Raw genomic sequence first — 21,418 nt, forward strand, 5'->3', positions numbered from 1 at the left:
TTTATCAGAATGTGTTAAATAATCTAAAACTAATTCATTTGGGTTCCAGTGGCGTTGTTGGATTTTATTCCAATCCACAACCCTTTGGAACACTGAAAGAATGATATTTAATAGGGTGTTTTTTCATTCCTGCACATCTTTGTGCCTGTCTTCTGGATTTTGGGGGACTGGTTGTTGTGGCTGTATTGGGCCTTCAGGGGTCAAATCTGCTATAGGGTCTGACCATTGTGCTTTTCCCAGCCATTCCTTAGCTTTAGCTTCTGAGACCAACATGTGGACTAGCTGATAAAAGTCTGAATGACCTGGGTCATAAGTTCTGACAATGAACTCAAATTCTCAAACCCAATTGGATCTTTATGGGGGTCAGGAAATTCTTTATGCCTCAGAATTCAGCCTTTGACCAGGGTGTTGGTAGACAATCACCAGGGTTGCCCTACCTGTTAGCAGTTGTTCCCAAAATAGGGTGATCATGAGAGATGTCCCTGCAGGATCCCCCTTTTCCACATCTTCCAGATGAGATGTTGCCATTGGAGCTGTCAGGGAATCATGAGGGGGTGGGGTCTTTGCAGCCAGACTCCGAACTGCCTTCTGTTGAGCAAGTGTTAGACATGCAGTAGAAGCAGGGGACAGATCTGGTCCAGGAAGTTCAGATAGGTCAGGGGTATAGAGGAAGGTGCCAAGGGGGAAGTAAGGAATTCTGAGGATTTCTTTAAGAGAGATTCGAGATTAGAGAGTTCTTGATTAGCATTTCTAAGTTGTTTGTTGGCCTCCTGTGGGGAGATGAGGTGGTTGTCAGGCCTCCAAGGCCAAGCCTGCATATATATATACATCCAGATAACCTGAAGCAACTGAAGAATCACAAAAGAAGTGAAAATGGCCGGTTCCTGCTTTAACTGATGACATTACCTTGTGAAATTCCTTCTCCTGGCTCAGACGCTCCCCAACTAAGCACCTTGTGACCCCAGCCCTTGCCCGCAAGAGAACAACCCCCTTTGACTGTAATTTTCCACTACCTACCCAAATCCTATAAAACAGCCCCACCCCAACTCCCTTTTGCTGACTCCTTTTTTAGACTCAGCCCTCCTGCACCCAGGTGAAATAAACAGCCTTGTTGCTCACACAAAGCCTGTTTGGTGGTCTCTTCACATGGACGTGTGTGAAATTTGGTGCCGAAGACCCGGGTCAGCGGGACTCCTTTGGGAGACCAGTCCCCTGTCCTCACCCTCACTCCATGAGGAGATCCACCTACGACCTCGGGTCCTCAGACCAACCAGCCCAAGGAACATCTCACCAATTTCAAATCAGGTAAGCGATCTTTTCACTCTCTTCTCCAGCCTCTCTTGCTACCCTTCAATCTCCCTGTCCTTCCAATTCCAGTTCTTTTTCCTCTCTAGTAGAGACAAAGGAGACACATTTTATCTGTGGACCCAAAACTCCGGCGCTGGTCACGGACTTGGGAAGATACTCTTCCCTTGGTGTTTAATCACTGCAGGGATGCCTGCCTGATTATTCACCCACACTCCATTGGTGTCTGATCACCGCAGGGATGCCTGCCTTGGTCATTCACCCACATTCCCTTGGTAGCAAGTCAATTGCAGGGACGCCTGCTTTGGCTGCTCACCCACATTGCAGCCCAGGGCTGCTCACCACCCCCCTTCTCCGTGTCTCTACCCTTTCTTTTCTCTGGGCTTGCCTTCTTCACTATGAGCAACCTTCCACCCTCCATTCCCTCTTCTTATCCCTTAGACTGTGTTCTCAAAAAACTTAAAATCTCTTCAACTCTCACCTGACCTAAGACCTAAGTGTCTTATTTTCTTCTGCAACAGCACTTGGCCCCAATACAAACTCGATAATGGTTCTAAATAGCCAGAAAATGGCACTTTTGATTTCTCCATTTTACAAGACTTGGATGATTTTTGTCGAAAAATGGGCAAATGGGTCTGAGGTGCCTGACGTCCAGGCATTCTTTTACACATTGATCCCTTCTTAGTCTCTGCTCCCAATGCAACTTGTCCCAAATCTTTCTTCTTTCTCTCCGGTTCCTTCAGTATCCACCCAAAGTTCTGAGTCCTTTGAATCCTCCTTTTCTACGGACTCATCTGACCTCTCCCCTCCTCCCCAGGCTGCTTCTCACCACGCTGAGCCAGGTCCCAATTCTTCCTCAGCCTCCGCTCCCCCACCCTATAATCCTTTTATCACCTCCACTCCTCACACCTGGTCCAGCTTACAGTTTCGTTCTGCGACTAGCCCTCCCCCACCTGCCCAACAATTTCCTCTTAAAGAGGTGGCTGGAGCTGAAGGCATAGCCAAGGTTAATGCTCCTTTTTCTTTATCCAACTTCTCCCAAATCAGTTAGCGGTTAGGCTCTTTTTCATTAAATATAAAAACCCAGCCCAGTTCATGGCCCATTTGGCAACAACCCTTAGATGCTTTACCACCCTAGACCCAGAAGGGCCAGAAGACCGTCTTATTCTCAATATGCATTTTATTACCCAACCTGCTCCCGACATTAGAAAAAGCTCCAAAAATTAGATTCTGGCCCTCAAACTCCACAACAGGACTTAATTAACCTCACCTTCAAGGTGTACAATAATGGAGTAGAGGCAGCCAAGTAGCAACGTATTTCTGAGTTGCAATTACTTGCCTCCACTGTGAGAGAAACCCTAGCCACATCTCCAGCACACAAAAACTTCAAAACGCCTGAACCGCAGCGGCCAGGCATTCCTCCAGGACTGCCTCCCTCAGGATCTTGCTTCAAGTGCCAGAAATCTGGCCACTGGGCCAAGGAATGCCCACAGCCCGGGATTCCTCCTAAGCTGTGCCCCATCTATGCAGGACCCCACTGGAAATCGGACTGTCCAACTTGCCTGGCAGCCCCTCCCAGATCCCCTGGAACTCTGGCCCAAGGCTCTCTGACTGACTCCTTCCCAGATCTTCTCAGCTTAGCAGCTGAAGACTGACGCTGCCTAATCGCCTCGGAAGCCTCCTGGACCATCACAGACACTTTGGGTAACTCTTAAAGCAGAGGGTAAGTCCATCTTCTTAATCAATACGGAGGCTACTCACTCCACTTTACCTTCTTTTCAAGGGTCTGTTTCCCTCGCCTCCGTAACTGTTGTGGGTATTCATGGCCAGGCTTTTAAACCCCTTAAAACTCCCCAACTCTGTTGCCAACTTGGACAACATTCTTTTATGCACTCTTTTTTAGTTATCCCCACCTGCCCACTTCCCTTATTAAGCCGAGACATTTTAACTAAATTATCTGCTTCCCTGACTATTCCTAGGCTACAGCCACACCTCATTGCTGCCGCTTTAATACTTTTAGAGGCCCTCAAAATCACAAGCTATGCTCCACTTACTCTCTACAGTTCCCATAACTTTCAAAATCTATTTTCCTCCTCACACTTGATGCATATACTTTCTGCCCCCTGGCTCCTTCAGCTGTACTCACTCTTTGTTGAGTCTCCCAGTTACCATTGTTCCTGGCCTGGACTTCAATCTGGCCTCTCACATTATTCCTGATACCATATCTGACCCCATGACTGTATCTCTCTGATCCACCTGGCATTCACTCCATTTCTCCATATTTCTTTCTTTCCTGTTCTTCACTCTGATCACACTTGGTTTATTGATGACAGTTCCACCAGGCCTAATCGCCAATCACCGGCAAAGGCAGGCTAAGCTATAGTGTCTTCCACATCTATCCTTCAGGCTACTACTCTGCCCCCCTCCACTACCTCTCAGCAAGCCAAACTCATTGCCTTAACTCAGGCCCTCACTCTTGCAAAGGGACTATGCATCAATATTTATACTGACTTTAAATATGCCTTCCATATCCTGCACCACCATGCTGTTATAAGGGCAGAAAAAAATTTCCTCACTATACAAAGGTCCTTCATAATTAATGCCTCCTTAATAAAAACTCTTCTTAAAGCTGCTCTACTTCCAAAAAACCTAGGGTCATTCACTGCAAGGGCCATCAAAAGGCATCAGATCCCATCGCTCAAGGCAATGCTTATGCTAACAAGATAACTAGAAAAGCAGCTAGGTTCCAACTTCTGTCCCTCACTGCCAGTTTTTCTCCTTTTCATCAGTCACTCCCACCTACTTCCCCACTGAAACTTCCACCTATCAATCTCTTCCCACATAAGGCAAATGGTTCTTGGACCAAGGAAAATTCTCCTTCCAGCCTCACAGGCCCATTCTATTCTGTCGTCATTTCATAACCTCTTCCATGTAGGTTACAAGTCGCTAGCCCACCTCTTGGAACCTTTCATTTCCTTTCCATCGTGGAAATCTGTCCTCAAGGAAATCACTTCTCAGTGTTCCATCCGCTTAGAAGAGCAGTAGTAGAATAGTAGTAGTAATAGTAGTAATAGTAGTAGAATCTACTCCTCAGGGATTGTTCAGGCCCCCTCCCTTCCCTACACATCAAGCTCGGGGATTTGCCCAGGACTGGCAAATTGACTTTACTCACATGCCCCAAGTCAGGAAACTAAAATACCTCTTGGTCTGGGTAGACGCTTTCACTGGATGGGTAGAGGCCTTTCCCACAGGGTTGGAGAAGGCCACCGCGGTCATTTCTTCCCTACTGTCAGACAAAATTTCTTGGTTTGGCCTTCCCACCCCTATATAGTCCAATAACAGACCAGCCTTTATTAGTCAAATTACCCAAGCAGTTTCTCAGGCTCTGGGTATTCAGTGGAAACTTCATACCCCTTACCATCCTCAATCTTCAGGAAAGGTAACACGGTTTTTTAAATACACACCTCACCAAGCTCAGCCTCCAACTTAAAAAGGACTGGACAATACTTTTACCACTTGCCCTTCTCAGAATTCGGGCCTGTCCTCAGGATGCTACAGGGTACAGCCCATTTGAGCTCCCGTATGGACGCTCTTTTTATTAGGCCCCAGTCTCATTCCACACACCAGCCCAACTTGGACTGTGCCACAAAAACTTGTCATCCCTACTGTCTTCTGTCTAGTCATACTCCTATTCACCATTCTCAACTACTCATAAATGCCCTGCCCTTGTTTACACTGCCAGTTTACACTTTTCCTCCAAACCATCATAACTGATATCTCCCGGTTTTACCTCAAACCTCCACCCTTAAGTCTCTCTTGAAGTGGATAAAAGATCTTCAGTGGCAAGGTACACTCCAATACTTTCACCCTGATGAAGTCCTATTCTTTACTTTTATGCTCACTCTTATTCTCATTCCCATTCTTATGCCACCCTCTATCTCTCCCCAACTATCTCCACCACACTATCAATTTCACTCTCTCCTAGCCGTTTCTAATACTTCTTTAACAAACAACTGCTGGCTTTGCATTTCTCTTTCCTCCAAAATCACCAAGGCTTCAACTTACTCACTGCTAAAAAAAGGGGGACTCTATATTTAATTTTTAAATGAAGAATGTTGTTTTTACCTAAATCAATCTGACTTGGTATATGACAACATAAAAAACTCAAGATAGAGTCCAAAAACTCACCAACCAAGCAAATAATCATGCTGAACCTCCTTAGGCACTCTAATTAGATGTCCTGGGTCCTCCCAATTCTTAGTCCTTTAATACCTGTTTTTCTCCTTCTCTTATTCAGACCTTGTGTCTTCTGTTTAGTTCTCAATTCATACAAAACCGTATCCAGGCCATCATCATTCTATATGACAAATGTTCCTTCTAACGACCCCACAATATCACCCCTTACCACAGAATCTTCCTTCAGCTTAATCTCTCCCACTCTATGTTCCTATACTGCCCCTAATCCTGCTCAAAGCAGCCCTGAGAAACATCGCCCATTATCTCTCTATATCACCCCCAAAAATGTTTGCCACCCCAACAGTTCACCACTATCTTGTTTTGTTTTTCTTATTAATGTAAGAAGACAGAAATGTCAGGCCTCTGAGCCCAAGCCTACACATATACATCTAGATGGCCTGAAGCAACTGAAGAATCACAAAAGAAGTGAAAATGGCCAGTTCCTGCCTTAACTGATGACATTACCTTGTGAAATTCCTTCTCCTGGCTCAGACGCTCCCCCACTAAGCACCTTGTGACCCCAGCCCCTGCCCACAAGAGAACAACCCCCTTTTACTAATTTTCCACTACCTACCCAAATCCTATAAAACAGCCCCACCCCTAACTCCCTTTGCTGACTCCTTTTTTGGACTCAGCCCACCCACACCCAGGTGAAATAAACAGCCTTGTTGCTCACACAAAGCCTGTTTGGTGGTCTCTTCACAGAGACACGCATGACAGTGGTCTTCCCCCCTTTTGCTACTTTGCAGCTACCACTAAAAATAGCTCTCCCTTTCTGGTTGTTTAGTTTTTGTGTCTGCGTTTTCCATCCTGGTTCACAGGTACACTGATTTGGACATCTCAAAAGATCCCCATTTAGGCCATTGTAACTTAGAATCTGCTTAGTTAGAGTGGTCTGCTTGGTTAAATATTTGCATGATGATTCACTGTAAGTATTTTGCATATACCCTGCTGGAGTTTCTAAAGGGGGAACTTTATGTTCTGCAGCTGTTGGGGTCTTAGAGGCCTTGTTCTCCATAATTTGGAGTTCCCCTTTGGATTTGACGAAGTGGGGATGTGTGTTGGACCAAAATGTGCTGCTTGCAGACCTAGCTTTTCACAGGGCCATTACGCCCTGAACCAATTTGGTCCACCCATGTCATGGCTACCTGGCATAATGTGTCAGGGGCTCAAAGTTTGGGAGGGGTCAGTTCCTTATATGCACCTCCTGGCTGAGATTAGACCCTAAGTATGCTCTTCTGAGGGGGAAATCTATTTAGAGCTGCTGCACGTCTTAGGGAGCATTTCTCCTAGACACCCTCACGTGATTCTCAAAGTCGCCTGAGAATGCCCCAAAGGGCTGAGGGGAGCAACATGTTCTGTTTCTTCAGAGTGGAGAATTTCACACTCATGAACTTGAAGGTTCAGAATTGGTCAAATCCGATAGGGGAAAGGACAAAAACATACATACACACACACACACACACACACACACACACACACACACACAAAAGACAGAAAAACAAAACAAGCAAAACTAACAATGATCACACAAATTTCTGAGTGCTCTAAGTGTAAGTAGGAAATTAACACCAGCTGATTGTTAGTGCTAATTCTAGTCATTTAAAAGAATTTGCAAGACAGAATCCCAAACCAGTTTCTTACCTAGTGTTGGGGGCCCCAGCTGAAGATTGCTTTTTGCAGATGCAGAAGCAGACAGGCTCGCCTTCCTTGATGGAAGAGAGTGGAAACGCCTACAAAAAAAGGAATCTTTGTTGTTGTTGTTTTGTTTTGTTTTTAACAACAAATAAACCTCAGACCCCCAACTGGAAAATGTTGAAAGATCAGAGATCCCTGGAGGAAAGGGTCCTGGACTTTGGCAAATTGTCCTCTCAGTTTGGGCTATAAGGTACCCAAGCCGGTGCCAAGCACTGAGAGGTGAGCTACTGCAGGCTGGGCCACTTTCACTCAGGATCCCTTCATGGTTACCAGATGTCAATTGAGAAAAATGACAAGTCTTAATCATTTTGGGGGATTTATTTGCCAAAGTTAAGGATGCACTCGGGAGACAGGTCTGTGCCTATCTCCGAAGATGATTTTGCGGGCTCCAAATTTAAAGGAGAAAGGGTGGTATATTGAGAAGTACACAATTTTCACGTAAGAGGAAGGTAGGGAAAAAATAGTCATTCATGCCTTTGTCTGGCTCAGGGAATCTGCATTAATAAGATGACATAAAAGAGGCAGAGGAAAAATGTGGGGAATATGCATTTTACATAAGATAACAGACAAAATGGGGCAGGGGAACACTCAGACGTGCGTTTATGTCTAGTGTGCCGAGGGTGACTGCACCTGTAAAGATAAGCTATCAATTTTCATTGCCATGGTGACATTTTAACAACTCACTAGGAATTTCCTTGTGGGCAAAATATGGAGGAGGCATGTAGCTTTTCATCTTGTAGCCATCTTATTGAGGAGCCAAAAGGGAGAGGCAGGTTTGCATGACCCAATTCCCAGTTTGACATTTCCCTTTCGCTAAATGAGTTTGGCGTCCCAAAATTTAATTTCCTTTCACAGATTCCATGGGGGAAAGGAGGGCCTGGAGCTTCCTACTCTGCTATCTTTCAGATGTCACTCAAAAACAGTATTCTATCGCTTTTATAAACAGGGACACCAAAGCTCAGAGAGTGACTTGTACAAGATTACACAATTAATACAAATACAGCTGGGATTTGACTCTTTTTTTTTCATTTTTAATTTTTTTAAAATAAAATTTTCCAGGTTTTGTGATTTTTTTTTTTTTTAAAAAAGAAACTTAGTATCTTGGAGTAGTTTTAGATTTGCCAAAAAGTTGCTAAGATAGCGCGGAGACTTCCCGTATCAGCCCACTTCCCTTCCTTTGGCCCTACACAGAGTTATGGGCTTTATTATCATCTTAGATTAGTATGGTACATTTGTTACAAGTAATAAACCAATAATGATACATTATTATTACTAAAGTCCATACTTTATTCAATTTTGTTAGTTTTTATCTATTGACTTTTTCTATTCTAGGAGCCAGTCCATGATACCTCATTACATTTAGTTGTAATTTCTCCTTAGTCTCTTCTTGACTGTGACAGTTTCTCAAACTTGTTTCGATGACCTATTGAGGAGTACTGCTCAGGTATTTTGTAGAATGTCCCTCAATTGGGATTTGTTTTATGCTTTCCTCATGATTAGAATGGAGTTATAAGTGTTTGAGAGAAAGATCACAAAGGTAATGTTCCATTCTCATTGCACCATATCAAGGCTTTGCTCAGCTAACCAAGGTAGTGTTTGCCGGGTTTTTCCACTATCAAGTTACTTCACCCCTTTTCCATACTCTATTCTTTGAAAGGAAGTTACCAAGTCCAGCCCACACTTATGAGGGTTTGAGGGGGATTAAGTGCCACTTCCTGGAAGGCAAGTATCTATGTAAATTATTTAGAATTCCTCTATAAGGAAGAATAACTTACTTTGTTGCCCAAATTGTTCCAACCTTGTCCATTGCAAGCTCTTTCAGGCTGGCTCCTGTGTCCATTTGGCATGCTCCCATAATTTTGTTTTTGAGTACTTTCTGAAGTTGCCTCTAAATTTCATTCTAAATACCTATCTACCTCAGTTCAGTTTCTTTTACCCAGTACATCATGCCTGGCTTTCAACAGAAAAATTTTAAGACATGCTAAAAAGCATAAAAACAAAAACAAACAAACAAACAAAAAAAACCACAGTCTTGAAGAAACAAAGCAAACACTAGAACCAGACTCAGATGTGGCAGATATTTTGGAATTATGGGACCAGAGATTTAAAGTAACTGTGATGAATATGCTAAGGGTTCTTAGTTTGCTTGGGCTGCTATAACTTATACTGTAGGCCGCGTGGCTTAAACAGCAGAAATTTATTTCTCACAGTTTTGGAAGCTGGGAAGTTTAAGATCAAGGTGACAGTAATTTGGTTTCTGGTGAGGGCCCACTTCTTGACTTGTAGATGGCCACTTTCTTGCTGTGTCCTCGTACGGCAGAGAGCGAGAAAACTGGCATCTCTTCCTCTTATAAGGGCACTAGCCTTATTCAGCTAGGGCCCTATCCTTATGACTTCATTTAACCTCTGTCACCTTCTCACAGGCCCTATAAATGTAAAACAGAGAACTACAAAGCTTCTAGAAGATAACATAGGAGAACATAGAGGTAACCTTGTGTTTGGCAATGAGTTTTTAGATACAACACATGAAGCACAATCCATGAAAGAAAAAATTGGTAAATTAGACTTCATCAAAGTTAAAACCTTCTGTTTTACAAAAGACACTGTTAAGTAAATGAAAAGACACAACAAAGACTAGGAGAAAATATTTGCAGAAGACATATCTGATAAACAACTGTTATCAAAAATATATGAAGAACTCTTAAAACTCAATAAGAAAATGAGCAACCCAATGAAAAGATGTGCAAAAGACCTGAATGGACACCTGCCCAAAGAAAATATACAGATGGTAAATATGCATATGAAAAGATGCTCAACATATATGTTATTAGGGAATTGCAAAATTAAAACAACAATGAGATACCACTCCACACCAATTAGAATGGCTAAAATCCAAAACCTTGATAACACCAATGTTGCTGAAGATGTAGAACAGAAACTCTTTCATAGCTGGTGGGAATGCAAAATGGTACAGATACTGTGGAAGACAGTTTGGTAGTTTCTTATAAAACTAAATATGCCTTATGCTCTTAGGTGTTTACCTCAACAAATTGAAAACATATATCCATGCAAAATCCTACACAAAAATTTTTATATCAACTTTATTCATTATTGCCAGAAATTAGAAGTAATCAAGATGTCCTTTAATGATGAGTAGATTTTAAGAAAAGCTATGGTATACCTATACAATGCAATATTATTCAGTGATAAAAAGAAATGAACTGTCAAGCCACAAGAGACCCAGAGGACCCTTAAATGCACGTTGCTGAGTGAAAGAAACCAGTCTGAAAAGCCACATACTATTGTGATTCTAATGATATGATGTTCTGCAAAAGGGAAAACTATATATTAAAAAGATAAGTGGTTGTCAGGGCTTTGGTGTGGTCATGGCAAGTGGGGAAAAGATGAATGAGTGGAGCACAGGGCATTTTCAGGACAGTGAAATTATGCTGGATGATACTGTAATGATGGATACATGACATATTAATACATTTGGCAAAACCCATAGAACTGTATAGCACACAGAATGAACACTAACATATGGACTTTAATTTATCAATATTGATTCACTGATTGTAAAAAATATGCCACAGTCATGCAAATGTTAATAACAGGGAAAACTGGGGGCAGGGAGTAAGGAATATATGGAGACTGTACTTTCTGCTCAGTTTTTCTGTAAACCTGAAACTGCTTTTAAAAATAAAGTCTTTTAAGGCCGGGCGCGGTGGCTCAAGCCTGTAATCCCAGCACTTTGGGAGGCCGAGACGGGCGGATCACGAGGTCAGGAGATCAAGACCATCTTGGCGAACACGGTGAAACCCCGTCTCTACTAAAAAATACAAAAAAAACTAGCCGGGCGAGGTGGCGGGCGCCTGTAGTCCCAGCTACTCGGGAGGCTAAGACAGGAGAATGGCGTAAACCCAGGAGGCGAAGCTTGCAGTGAGCTGAGATCCGGCCACTGCACTCCAGCCTGGGCGACAGAGCGAGACTCTGTCTCAAAAAAAAAAAAAAATAAAAAAAATAAAGTCTTTTAATTTAAAAATTAATATCAGGAGTCGGGTGCAGTGGCTCATGCCTATAATCCTAGCACTTTGGGAGGCTGAGGCTGGTGGATCACCTGAAGTCAGGAGTTTGAGACCAGGCTGGCCAACATGGCAAAGCCCTGTCTCTACTAAAAATACACACAAAAAATTAGCTGGATGTGGTGGTGGGAGCCTGTAATCCCAGCTACTTGGGAGGCTGAGGCAGGAGAATTGCTTGAACCCAGGAGGCGGAGGTTGCAGTGAGCCAAGATAGTGCCACTGCACTCCAGCCTGGGTGACAGAGCGAGACTCTGTCTCAAAATAAATAAATAAATAAATAAAATTAATATCAGGTAGACAGGGAAGGGAAATAAAAACTAGCAGAATTATCCACCCCCCCACCAAAGACAACCTGATTAACAAATGTACAAAAGACTTGAATAGACATTTGTCTAAAGAAAATATACAAATGGCCAATAAGTACATGAAGAGATGTTTAACATCATTAGTCATTAAGCAAATGCAAATTAAAACAATAATGAGATACCACTTCACACAGACTAGGAAGGCTATAATTTAAAAAAAAGACAGTAACAAGTGCTGACAAAGATGTGGAGAAATTGTAACCTTCATACATTACTGGTGAGAATGTAAAATGGTGTAACTGCTGTGTAAAACAGTCTGGCAGTTTCTTTAAAGGTTAGACATAGAGTTACTATATGATACAGGAATTTCCCTCCTATGTATATACATAAGAGAAATAAAAATTTATTTCCACACAAAAACTTGTACACAAATGTTCATAGCAGTGTTATTCATAAAAGCCAAAAAGTAGAAACAGTCTTTACGTCCATCAGCTGATTAATGGATAAACAGAGTTAATATATTTGTGCAATGTACTATTATTTGGAAATACTACCAAATGAAGTAGTGATACCTGCTACAACATGAATGTCCTTGAAAACATGTTAAGTGAAATAAGCCAGTCACAAAAGATGACGTATTTTATGATTCCATGTATACAAGGTGACGTCAAAAGATTTGTAGAGCAATGATATTAAAAGATAAAACATGTAAACTTTACTTCTCAACATAAGCTCCATCAAGTTCAAGACACTTTTGTAAACAATGATACTAGTGATTTAGTCTGTCTCTAAAGAACTGAGAGTTCTGAGAATTTAGCCATGTTAATGCAATCTTTTTTACATTATTAAGAAAAATGGGTGCCCTTGACAGATTTTTAAAAAAGATTAGGAAACAAAAAGAAATCAGAAGGTCTAAAGAGATATCATGAAGTTGGAAAATACAACAACTGAAGTAAAAAAATTACTAGAAGGGCTTAACAGCAGATTTAGTCTGGCAGAAGAAAACATTGATGAACTTGAAGATAGGTCAATTGAGATTATCCAGTTGAGGAACAGAAGGTAAAAAGAATGAAAGAAAGTTAACAGACCCCAAGAAACTTGTGGGACAATATTAATCATGCAATATGCCTCAGAAAAGTTTCAGGAGAAGAAAGAGAAAAGGATAAAAAGAATATTTTAAGAAATAATGGCAGAAAAGTTCCCAAATTTGATGAAAAATATTAATTTACACATTCAAGAAGCCAAACAAACTTCAAGAGACACATTATAATTAAACTGTCCAAAGTTAAAGCCAAATAGAATCTTTTGTTTGTTTGTTTTGAGACAGAGCCTCGCTCTGTTGCCCAGGCTGGAGTGCAGTGGCATGATCTTGGCTCGCTGCAACCTCCCCCTCCTGGGTTCAAGCAATTCTCCTGCCTTAGCCTCCTGAGTAGTTGGGACTACAGGCACACACCATCATGCCTGGCTACTTTTTGTATTTTTAGTAGAGATGGGGTTTTGCCATGTTGGCCAGGATAGTCTTATACTCCTGACCTTAGGTGATCCGCCTGCCTCAGGCTCCCAAAGTGCTGGGATTACAGATGTGAGCCACCGTACCTGGCTGAAAGCCAAATAGAATCTTGAAAGCAGCAAGAGAAAAGTGGCTTATTACATACAGGGGGTCTGCAATAAGATTAACACTTTTTATCAGAAACCGTGGAAGCCTGAAGATGGTGGGAAGACATATTCAAAGTTCTAAAAGAAAAAAAAAATTTTTAAAGACCCCCCCCAAGCCTCTATCAACTAAGACATCTATATTGGGTAAAATTATGCTTCAAAAATAAGGCAAAATTAAGACATTCTCAGATAAACAAAAACTGACCTAGTTGATTGCTAGCATTCCTGACCTAGAAGAAATGCTAAAAATAGTCCTACAAGCTCAAATGAAAGATGAATCTACACATAGGTAAACATATGAAAGAGCATATTAGTGAATCTTTTATTTATAGTTCTCTTTTTTTCCTATGTGATTGAGAACACAACTTGATGAAACAATAATTGTGAATTTATTTTGGTGGGCACACAAAGTATAAAGATGTTATTTTTGACAATAATGATATAAGGGGAGGGAGAATGGAGCTATATTATTTGAAAGTTTTTGTATACTTTTGAAATTAAGTTTGTGTTAATCTGAACTACATTGTTACATATTAAGATGTTAATATGTGATTGTAATCCTCACGGCAACCATGAAGAAAATAATAAAAATGTATAGTAAAATAAAGGAAATTAAACTGGTACACTAGAAAATATCTATTAAGTCAGAAGGAAGTAACGAAGTGACTGTAGAACAAAAATTTATAAGACATAGAAAATAAAATTTCAAAATGGTAGAAGTAATTTTTTTATCAGTAATTACATCAAATATAAATGCATTAAACTCTCCAATTAAAAGGTAGACATTGGCAGACTGGATTTAAAAACATGATATAACGGGTCTCTACAGGAGACAGTTTATATACAAAGATGCAAGTATCTTGAAAGTAAAAGGATAGAAAACATATACCCTGCATTCTGTAACCAAAAGAGAACTGAAGTACCTATATTAATATCAGACAAAATAAGACTTTTAGACAAAAGCTGTTACTAGAGACAAAAGACATTTTATCCATTTCATGACGATAAAGGGGTCAATCAAGAAAATATAAACTCCAAAACACATGAAGCCAAAACTGACAAAAGTGAAGGGAGAAGTAGACTACTCAATAATAGTTGGAGACTTTTATACTCCACCTACAGTAATGGGTAGAACAACTAGGTAAAACATGAAAAATGAAATAGAAGTGTTTTATAACACTACAGAACAACTAGACCTAACAAACATTTACAGAGCATTCCACCCAACAACAGCAAATTATACATTCTTCTTATGTGCACATGGACCATTCCCCAGGATACAGCATAGAGCATATGCTAGGCCATGAAAAAAGCCTTTACAAGATCTTTCCTTTAAGGTGGCTGACTAGAGACATCTTGTAATCACCTCTTCCACAAGAATAACCTAAATAGTGAATAGATAATTTCCATTTGAATAGATCGTCCAAGAGAGAACACTGGAATTAAACAGATAAATGACAGGAAATACTTTAAGGAAGGAAGGAGAGGGAAGTGAGGCAGCCTGCTCAGCTGGGATTGTCTGGAAGCCTGGAGAGACTCCTCAGTGTGAGGAAAAAGTGAGAGTCTCTCTCTCCGCCCCCCACCCCTTGAGTGGCCCACATTCCCACCATGGACTCTTGCAATCCAGCCACAAGAGAGCCCCCTGAGATTTGTGAGCCCTGGAAGTAACAGGAAGTACCTGGAGACTGTGCAATGGCACTGCTTCAAAAAGGGAGCTCATGCTGGATTCCACACATCCCCTGAGTCCTAAGTAGTTGTGGAAAAGTGCCATTTTGAGGTCCCAGCCCCCAACTGACTGCACCCTTCCTTGGAGCTCAACAGTGCCTGCATCACCACATCCCTGGAGCTCCACTGACATTCCCTGCCTACAGCCACCACAGTGGCTGGCTGATGCTGCCAGGGCCAAAGTGTGGGCCACCGGCAGTGACCTTGCTGTCTTCAGCAGTAGAACAATTGTACATTTTCATGTGCTCAGACAGCCTGCCTGCAGCTGCCATCACTATAGGCTACATCTGCTGGGGCTGAAGCATGAGCAAAGCACACACCCCACCCACCTGCATACAGATACTACCAATGAAAGCACCTGTGCCCTCCCCAGTAATGGCCACAGCATAGTCCCTGCCATACACCACCTTACTATTCTTCTGGGAGCCTAGGGATCACCCTGCTCCTGCCTACCACAGCCAGCACCTGCACACACCATCAAGGAACCTAGGATAAGCCTCTGCCAGCCCAGCTTTGCCCACAGCCCTTTTATGCCAGAGCATGCAGTCTAGGGACATGGGAATTTTCCAGTTTAGTTCAACACCATTGACACCTGGGCATTCTTCCTGGGGGCCAAAGGTTGGGCCCGCCCACCTACTATCACCTCCTACTACCACCACAGCTTGCGCCTATCTATACCCACCACCTGCCGGTCTGGAGACTGCCCCACCCAGCCCAGGCCACTGCCAACACAAGTGAACACTGCCTGGGACCCAGAGGGTGGTCTTGGAATTGCTACTGCTGTCCTCCCCACCACACCTGTTGCCTAAGTGTCCAAGAACCCACCCACCTACCTGTACAATTGCTACCACTACTGGCATCCAAGCAAGCCACCTGGAGGCCCAGGCATCAGCCTGCCTTAAGCTGCTAACACTAAGTACAGTGCATACCGTTCTGGGGCCAAGGACAGGCACACTCAGCCCACTGTAATCACCAATGAGACCTGAAGACTGGCCTACCTGGTGTTCCAGTCCCCAGCAAAACATTACCACAGTCTCCACTAATAACCACACCCTAAACCATTTGAGGAATCACAGATACCACTGTGTCACAGATACCACTGACACTGTTTACAGCTGAAGAAATCATACAGAAACTGCATTGTGCAATACACTATTGTACACACCCAGAATCAAAGCCAAATTGCCTTACCCAACGAACACCATAGATACATCTTTAGAAAAAAGTCATCCCCTTCAAAAAATTGGAAGAAGTGACTTATATTAGAAGCACAGATATCAATATAAAGACACAGGAAACATGAAAAAGCAAGGAAATATGACATTTCCAAAGAAATAATAATTTTCCAGCAACAGATAACAATCAAAAGGAAATTTTCAAAATCTCAGATAAAGACTTTGAAATACTGGTTTTAAAGAAGCTCAGTGAGATAAAAGAAAAAAATTTAAAAACATAAATCAGAAAAACTATTCAGGATATGAATGAGGAATTTACTGAAGAGATATATAAAAGAATCAAGTAGAAATTCTGGAACTGAATAATTTATTGAATGAAATATGAAATACATCTGGAAGCTTCAACAATAGACTATATCAAGCAGAAGTATCTTCAAACTTAAAAACAGATCTTTTTGAACATTAAAAAAGCACCTCGAGGCTGGCCGTGGTGGCTCAAGCCTGTAATCCCAGCAATTTGGGAAACCAAGGCAGACAGATCACCTGAGGTCAGGAGTTCAAGAACAGCCTGGCCAATATAGCGAAATCCTGTCTCTAATAAAAATACAAAAATTAGCTGGGCATGATGGTGGGTGCCTGTAATCCCAGCTACTCAGGAGGCTGAGGCAGGAGAATCACCTGAGCCCGGGAGGCAGATGTTTCAGTGAGCTGAGATCGCACCACTGCACTCCAGCCTGGATGACAAGAGCAAGACTCCATCTCAAAACAAAAATTAAAAAATTAAAAAGCACATTGGAAAGGGTTTACATATCATTATGGCAGACTGGAGGCAGGACTAGATTGCAGCTCCAGAGAGAGCAGCATGCAGAGGCTCACATTGTGAATTTTAGCTCCAGATTGACTGCAAGAACAAACCAGCAATCACAAGAGGGCCCATGGAAGAAAGGAAGGAAGGAAAGAAGGAAGGAAGGAAGAGAAAACCATAATCCTCCTAGGTACACAACTCCAGTGACCTGGGAATCTCATCCCCATCCCCCACAGCAGCCACAGCAAGACCCACCCAAGGAGAGTCTGAGCTCAGACACACCTAGCCCCAACCCCATCTGATGATCATTCCCTATCCATATGGTAGTAGAAGACAAAGGGCATATAATCTTGGGAGTTTGAGGGCCCCACATGCCACCAGTTCCTCTCCACACTACTATAGCTGATGCTTTCTGGAAAGTGCCACCTCCTGGCAGGAGGCCAAACAGCACAAAAATAGAGTATTAAACCACCAAAGCTATGGACCCTCATGGAGTCCACTGCACCTAAGGACCCTCACAGAGTCCATTGCACCCTCTGCCACCTCCGCTGGAACAGGCACTGATATCCATGGCTGAGAGACCCATAGATGGTTCACATCACAGGACTCTGTGCAGAAACCCCCCGTACTAGCCTCGAGCCAGGTAGACTAGCTGGGTGGCTAGACCCAGAAGAAAGACAATAATCACTGCAGTTCAGCTCATAGGAAGCCACATGCATAGGAAAAGGGGGAGAGTACTACATCAAGGGAACACCCTGTGGGACAAAAAATCTGAATGATAGCCTTCAGCCCTAGACCTTCCCTCTGACAGAGCCTACCCAAATGAGAAGGAACCAGAAAACCAATCCTGGTAATGTGACAAAACAAGGCTCTTCAGCACCCCCCCAAAAATCACACTAGTTCACCAGCAATGGATCCAAACCAAGAATAAATACCTGATTTACCTGAAAAAGAGTTCAGGAGGGTAGTTATTAAGCTAATCAGGGAGGCACCAGAGAAAGACAAAGCCCAATGCAAAAAAGTCCAAAAAAATGATACAAGAAGTGAAGGGAGAAATATTCATGAAAATAGATAACTTAAAGAAACCTCAATCAAAAACTCAGGAAACTTTGGACACACTTTTAGAAATGTGAAATGCTCTGGAAAGTCTCAGCAATAGAATTGAACAAGTAGAAGAAAGAAATTCAGAGCTCGATGACAAGGTCTATGAATTAACCCAATCCAGCAAAGACAAAGAATAAGGAAATATGAACAAAACCTCCAAGAAATGTGGGATTATGTTAAATGACCAAACTTAAGATAATCGGTGTACCTGAGGAAGAAGAGAATTCTAAAAGCCTGGAAAACATATTTGGGGGAACAATCGAGGAAAACTTTCCTGGCCTTGCGAGAGACCTAGACATCTGAATACGAGAAGCACAAAGAACACCTGGGAAATTCATTGCAAAAAGATATTTGCCTAGGCACATTGTCATCAGGTTATCCAAAGTTAAGACCAAGGAAAGAATCTTAAGAGCTGTGAGACAGAAGCACCAGGTAACCTATAAGGAAAACCTTAACAGCAGATTTCTCAGCAGAGACCCTACAAGCTAGAAGGGATTGGGGCCCTATCTTCAGCCTCGTCAAACAATTATCAGACAGTAATTTTGTATCCAGTGAAACTAAGCATCGTATATGAAGGAAAGATACAGTCATTCTCAGACAAACAAATACTGAGAGAATTTGCCATTATCAAGCCACTACTACAAGAACTGTTTAAAGGAGCTCTAAATCTTGAAAGAAATCCTGGAAACACTTCAAGACAGAACCTCTTTAAAGCATAAATGACACAGGACCTATAAAACAAAAATACAAGGTAAAGAGCAAAATTAAAAAACAAACCAAAGTACACAGGCGACAAAGAGCATGATGAATGCAATGGTACTTCAAATTTCAATACCAACATTGCATGTAAATGGCCTAAATGACCCACTTAAAAGATACAGAATTGCAGAATAGGTAAGAACTCACCAACCAACTATCTGCTGCTTTCAGGGAACTCACCTAACACATAAGGACTCACATAAAGTAAAGGGGTGGAGAAAGGCTTTTCATGCACATGGACACCAAAAGTGAGCAGGGGTAGCTATTCTTTTTTTTTTTTTTTTTTTTGAGACAGAGTCTCGCTTTTTGCCCAGGCTGGAGTGCAGTGATGTGATCTCGGCTCACTGCAAGCTCCGCCTCCTGGGTTCATGCCATTCTCCTGCCTCAGCCTCCCAAGTAGCTGGTACTACAGGCGCCCGCCACCATGCCTGGCTAATTTTTATTTTATTTTATTTTATTTTTGTATTTTTAGTAGAGACAGGGTTTTACCGTGTTAGCCAGGATGGTCTCGATCTCCTGACCTCATGATCTGCCCACCTCGGCCTCCCAAAGTGCTGGGATTACAGGCATGAGCCACTGTGCCCGGCCAGGGGTAGCTATTCTTATATCAGACAAAACAAATTTTAAAGCAACAGCAGTTAAAAGGGACAAAAGAGGACATTATATAATGGTAAAAGGCCTTGTCCAACAGGAAAATATCACAATTCTAAACATATAGATACTAAACACTGGAGATCCCAAATTTATAAAACAGTTACTACGAGTTGGATGTGGTGGCTCATGCCTGTAATCCCAGCACTTTAGGAGGCTGAGGCGGGCAGATCACCAGAGGTCGGGAGTTGAAGACCAGCCTGACCAACATGGAGAAACCTCGTCTCTATTAAAAATACAAAATTAGCCTGGCATGGTGGTGCATGCCTGTAGTCCCAGCTACTCAGGAGGCTGAGGCAGGAGAATCGCTTGAACCCAGAAGATGGAGGTTGCAGTGAGCTGAGAGCACGCCATTGCACTCCAGCCTGGGCAACAAGAGCAAAACTCCATCTCAAAAAAAGAAACAAAACAAAACAAAACAAAAAAATCTGTTACTAATAGACCTAAGAAATGAGATAGACAGCAACACAATAGTCTTGGGGGACTTCAATACTCCACTGACAGCCCTAGACAGGTCATCAAGACAGAAAGTCAACAAAGAAACAATGGATTTAAACTATACGTTGGAAGAAATGGACTTAACAGATATATATAGAACATTTCATCCAAAAACTGCAGAATTGACTATCTATTCAATTAGATACCCTGAACAGACCAATAACAAGCAGCGAGATTGAAATGGTAATTTAAAAATTACCAACAAAAAAGTCCAAGACCAGACGGATTCACAGCAGAATTATATCAGACATTCAAAGAAGAATTGGTACCTATCCTTTTGATGCTATTCCACAAGGTAGAGAAAGAAGGAACCTTCCCAAATTCATTCTATTAAGCCAGCATCGCCCTAATACCAAAACCAGCAAAGGGCATAACCAAAAAAGAAAATTACAGACCAATATGTTTGATGAACACAGAGGCTAAAATCCTCAACAAAATACTAGCTAACCAGTTCCAACAACATATCAAAAAGATAATCAACCATGATCAAGTAAGTTTCATACCAGGGATGGTTTAACATATGCAAGTCAATAAATGTGATACACCACATAAACAGAATTAAAAACAAAAATCACATGATCATCACAATACATGCAGAAAAAGCATTTGACAAAATCCAGCATCGCTTTATGATTAAAACTCATAGCAAAATCGGCATACGTGGGACATGCCTTAATTTAATAAAAGCCATCTATGACAAACCCAGAGCCAACATAATACTAAATGGGGAAAAGTTGAAAGCATTCCCTCTGAGAACTGGAACAAGACAAGGATGCCCACTCTCACCACTCCTCTTCAACATAGTACGGGAAGACCTAGCCAGAGCAATCAGACAAGAGAAATAAATAAAGGGCATCCAAATCGGCAAAGAGGAAGTCAAACTGTCACTGTTTGCTGATGATATGGTCATTTACCTTGAAAACCATAAGGACTCCTCCAGAAAGCTCCTAGAACTGATAAAAGAATTCAGCAAAGTTTCCGGATACAAGATTAATGTACTCAAATCAGTAGCTCTTCTACACACCAACAGCAACCAAGCAGAGAATCAAATCAAGAGCTCAACCCGTTTTATAATAGCTGCCAAAAAAAAAAACCAAAAAAAAAAAAAAACAAAAAACCCACTTAGGAATATACCTAACCAAGGAGTTGAAAGACCTCTACAAGGAAAACTACAAAACACTGCTGAGAGAAATCATAGATGACACAAACAAATGGAAACACATCTAATGCTCGAGGATGGGTAAAATCAATATTGTGAAAATGACCATACTGCCAAAAGCAATCTACAAACTCAGTGCAATTCCCATCAAAATACCACCATCATTCATTGCAGAATTGGAAAAAACAATTCCCAAAATCATATAGAAACAAACAAAAAAGAGCCTGCATAGCCAAAGCAAGACTAAGCAAAAAGCACAA

At 41.9% G+C, this 21,418-nt stretch overlaps 1 protein-coding gene across 1 annotated transcript in view; it reads left to right on the forward strand.

The window, feature by feature from the left end:
* LOC139360849 (embryonic stem cell-related gene protein-like) overlaps positions 1 to 6,799 on the forward strand; it is a 35,633-nt gene extending 28,834 nt beyond the window's left edge. The window contains exons 3-5 of the mRNA XM_071089044.1: positions 1,073 to 1,305; positions 2,836 to 3,028; positions 5,885 to 6,799. Of these exons, the coding sequence (XP_070945145.1) occupies positions 1,073 to 1,305; positions 2,836 to 2,916 (314 nt within the window). The 3' untranslated portion in view covers positions 2,917 to 3,028; positions 5,885 to 6,799. The remainder of the gene's footprint in view (positions 1 to 1,072; positions 1,306 to 2,835; positions 3,029 to 5,884) is intronic.
* Positions 6,800 to 21,418: the final 14,619 nt, after the last annotated feature.

The sequence above is a fragment of the Macaca nemestrina genome, chromosome X (assembly GCF_043159975.1).
Source record: "Macaca nemestrina isolate mMacNem1 chromosome X, mMacNem.hap1, whole genome shotgun sequence".
Lineage (NCBI taxonomy): Eukaryota > Metazoa > Chordata > Mammalia > Primates > Cercopithecidae > Macaca > Macaca nemestrina.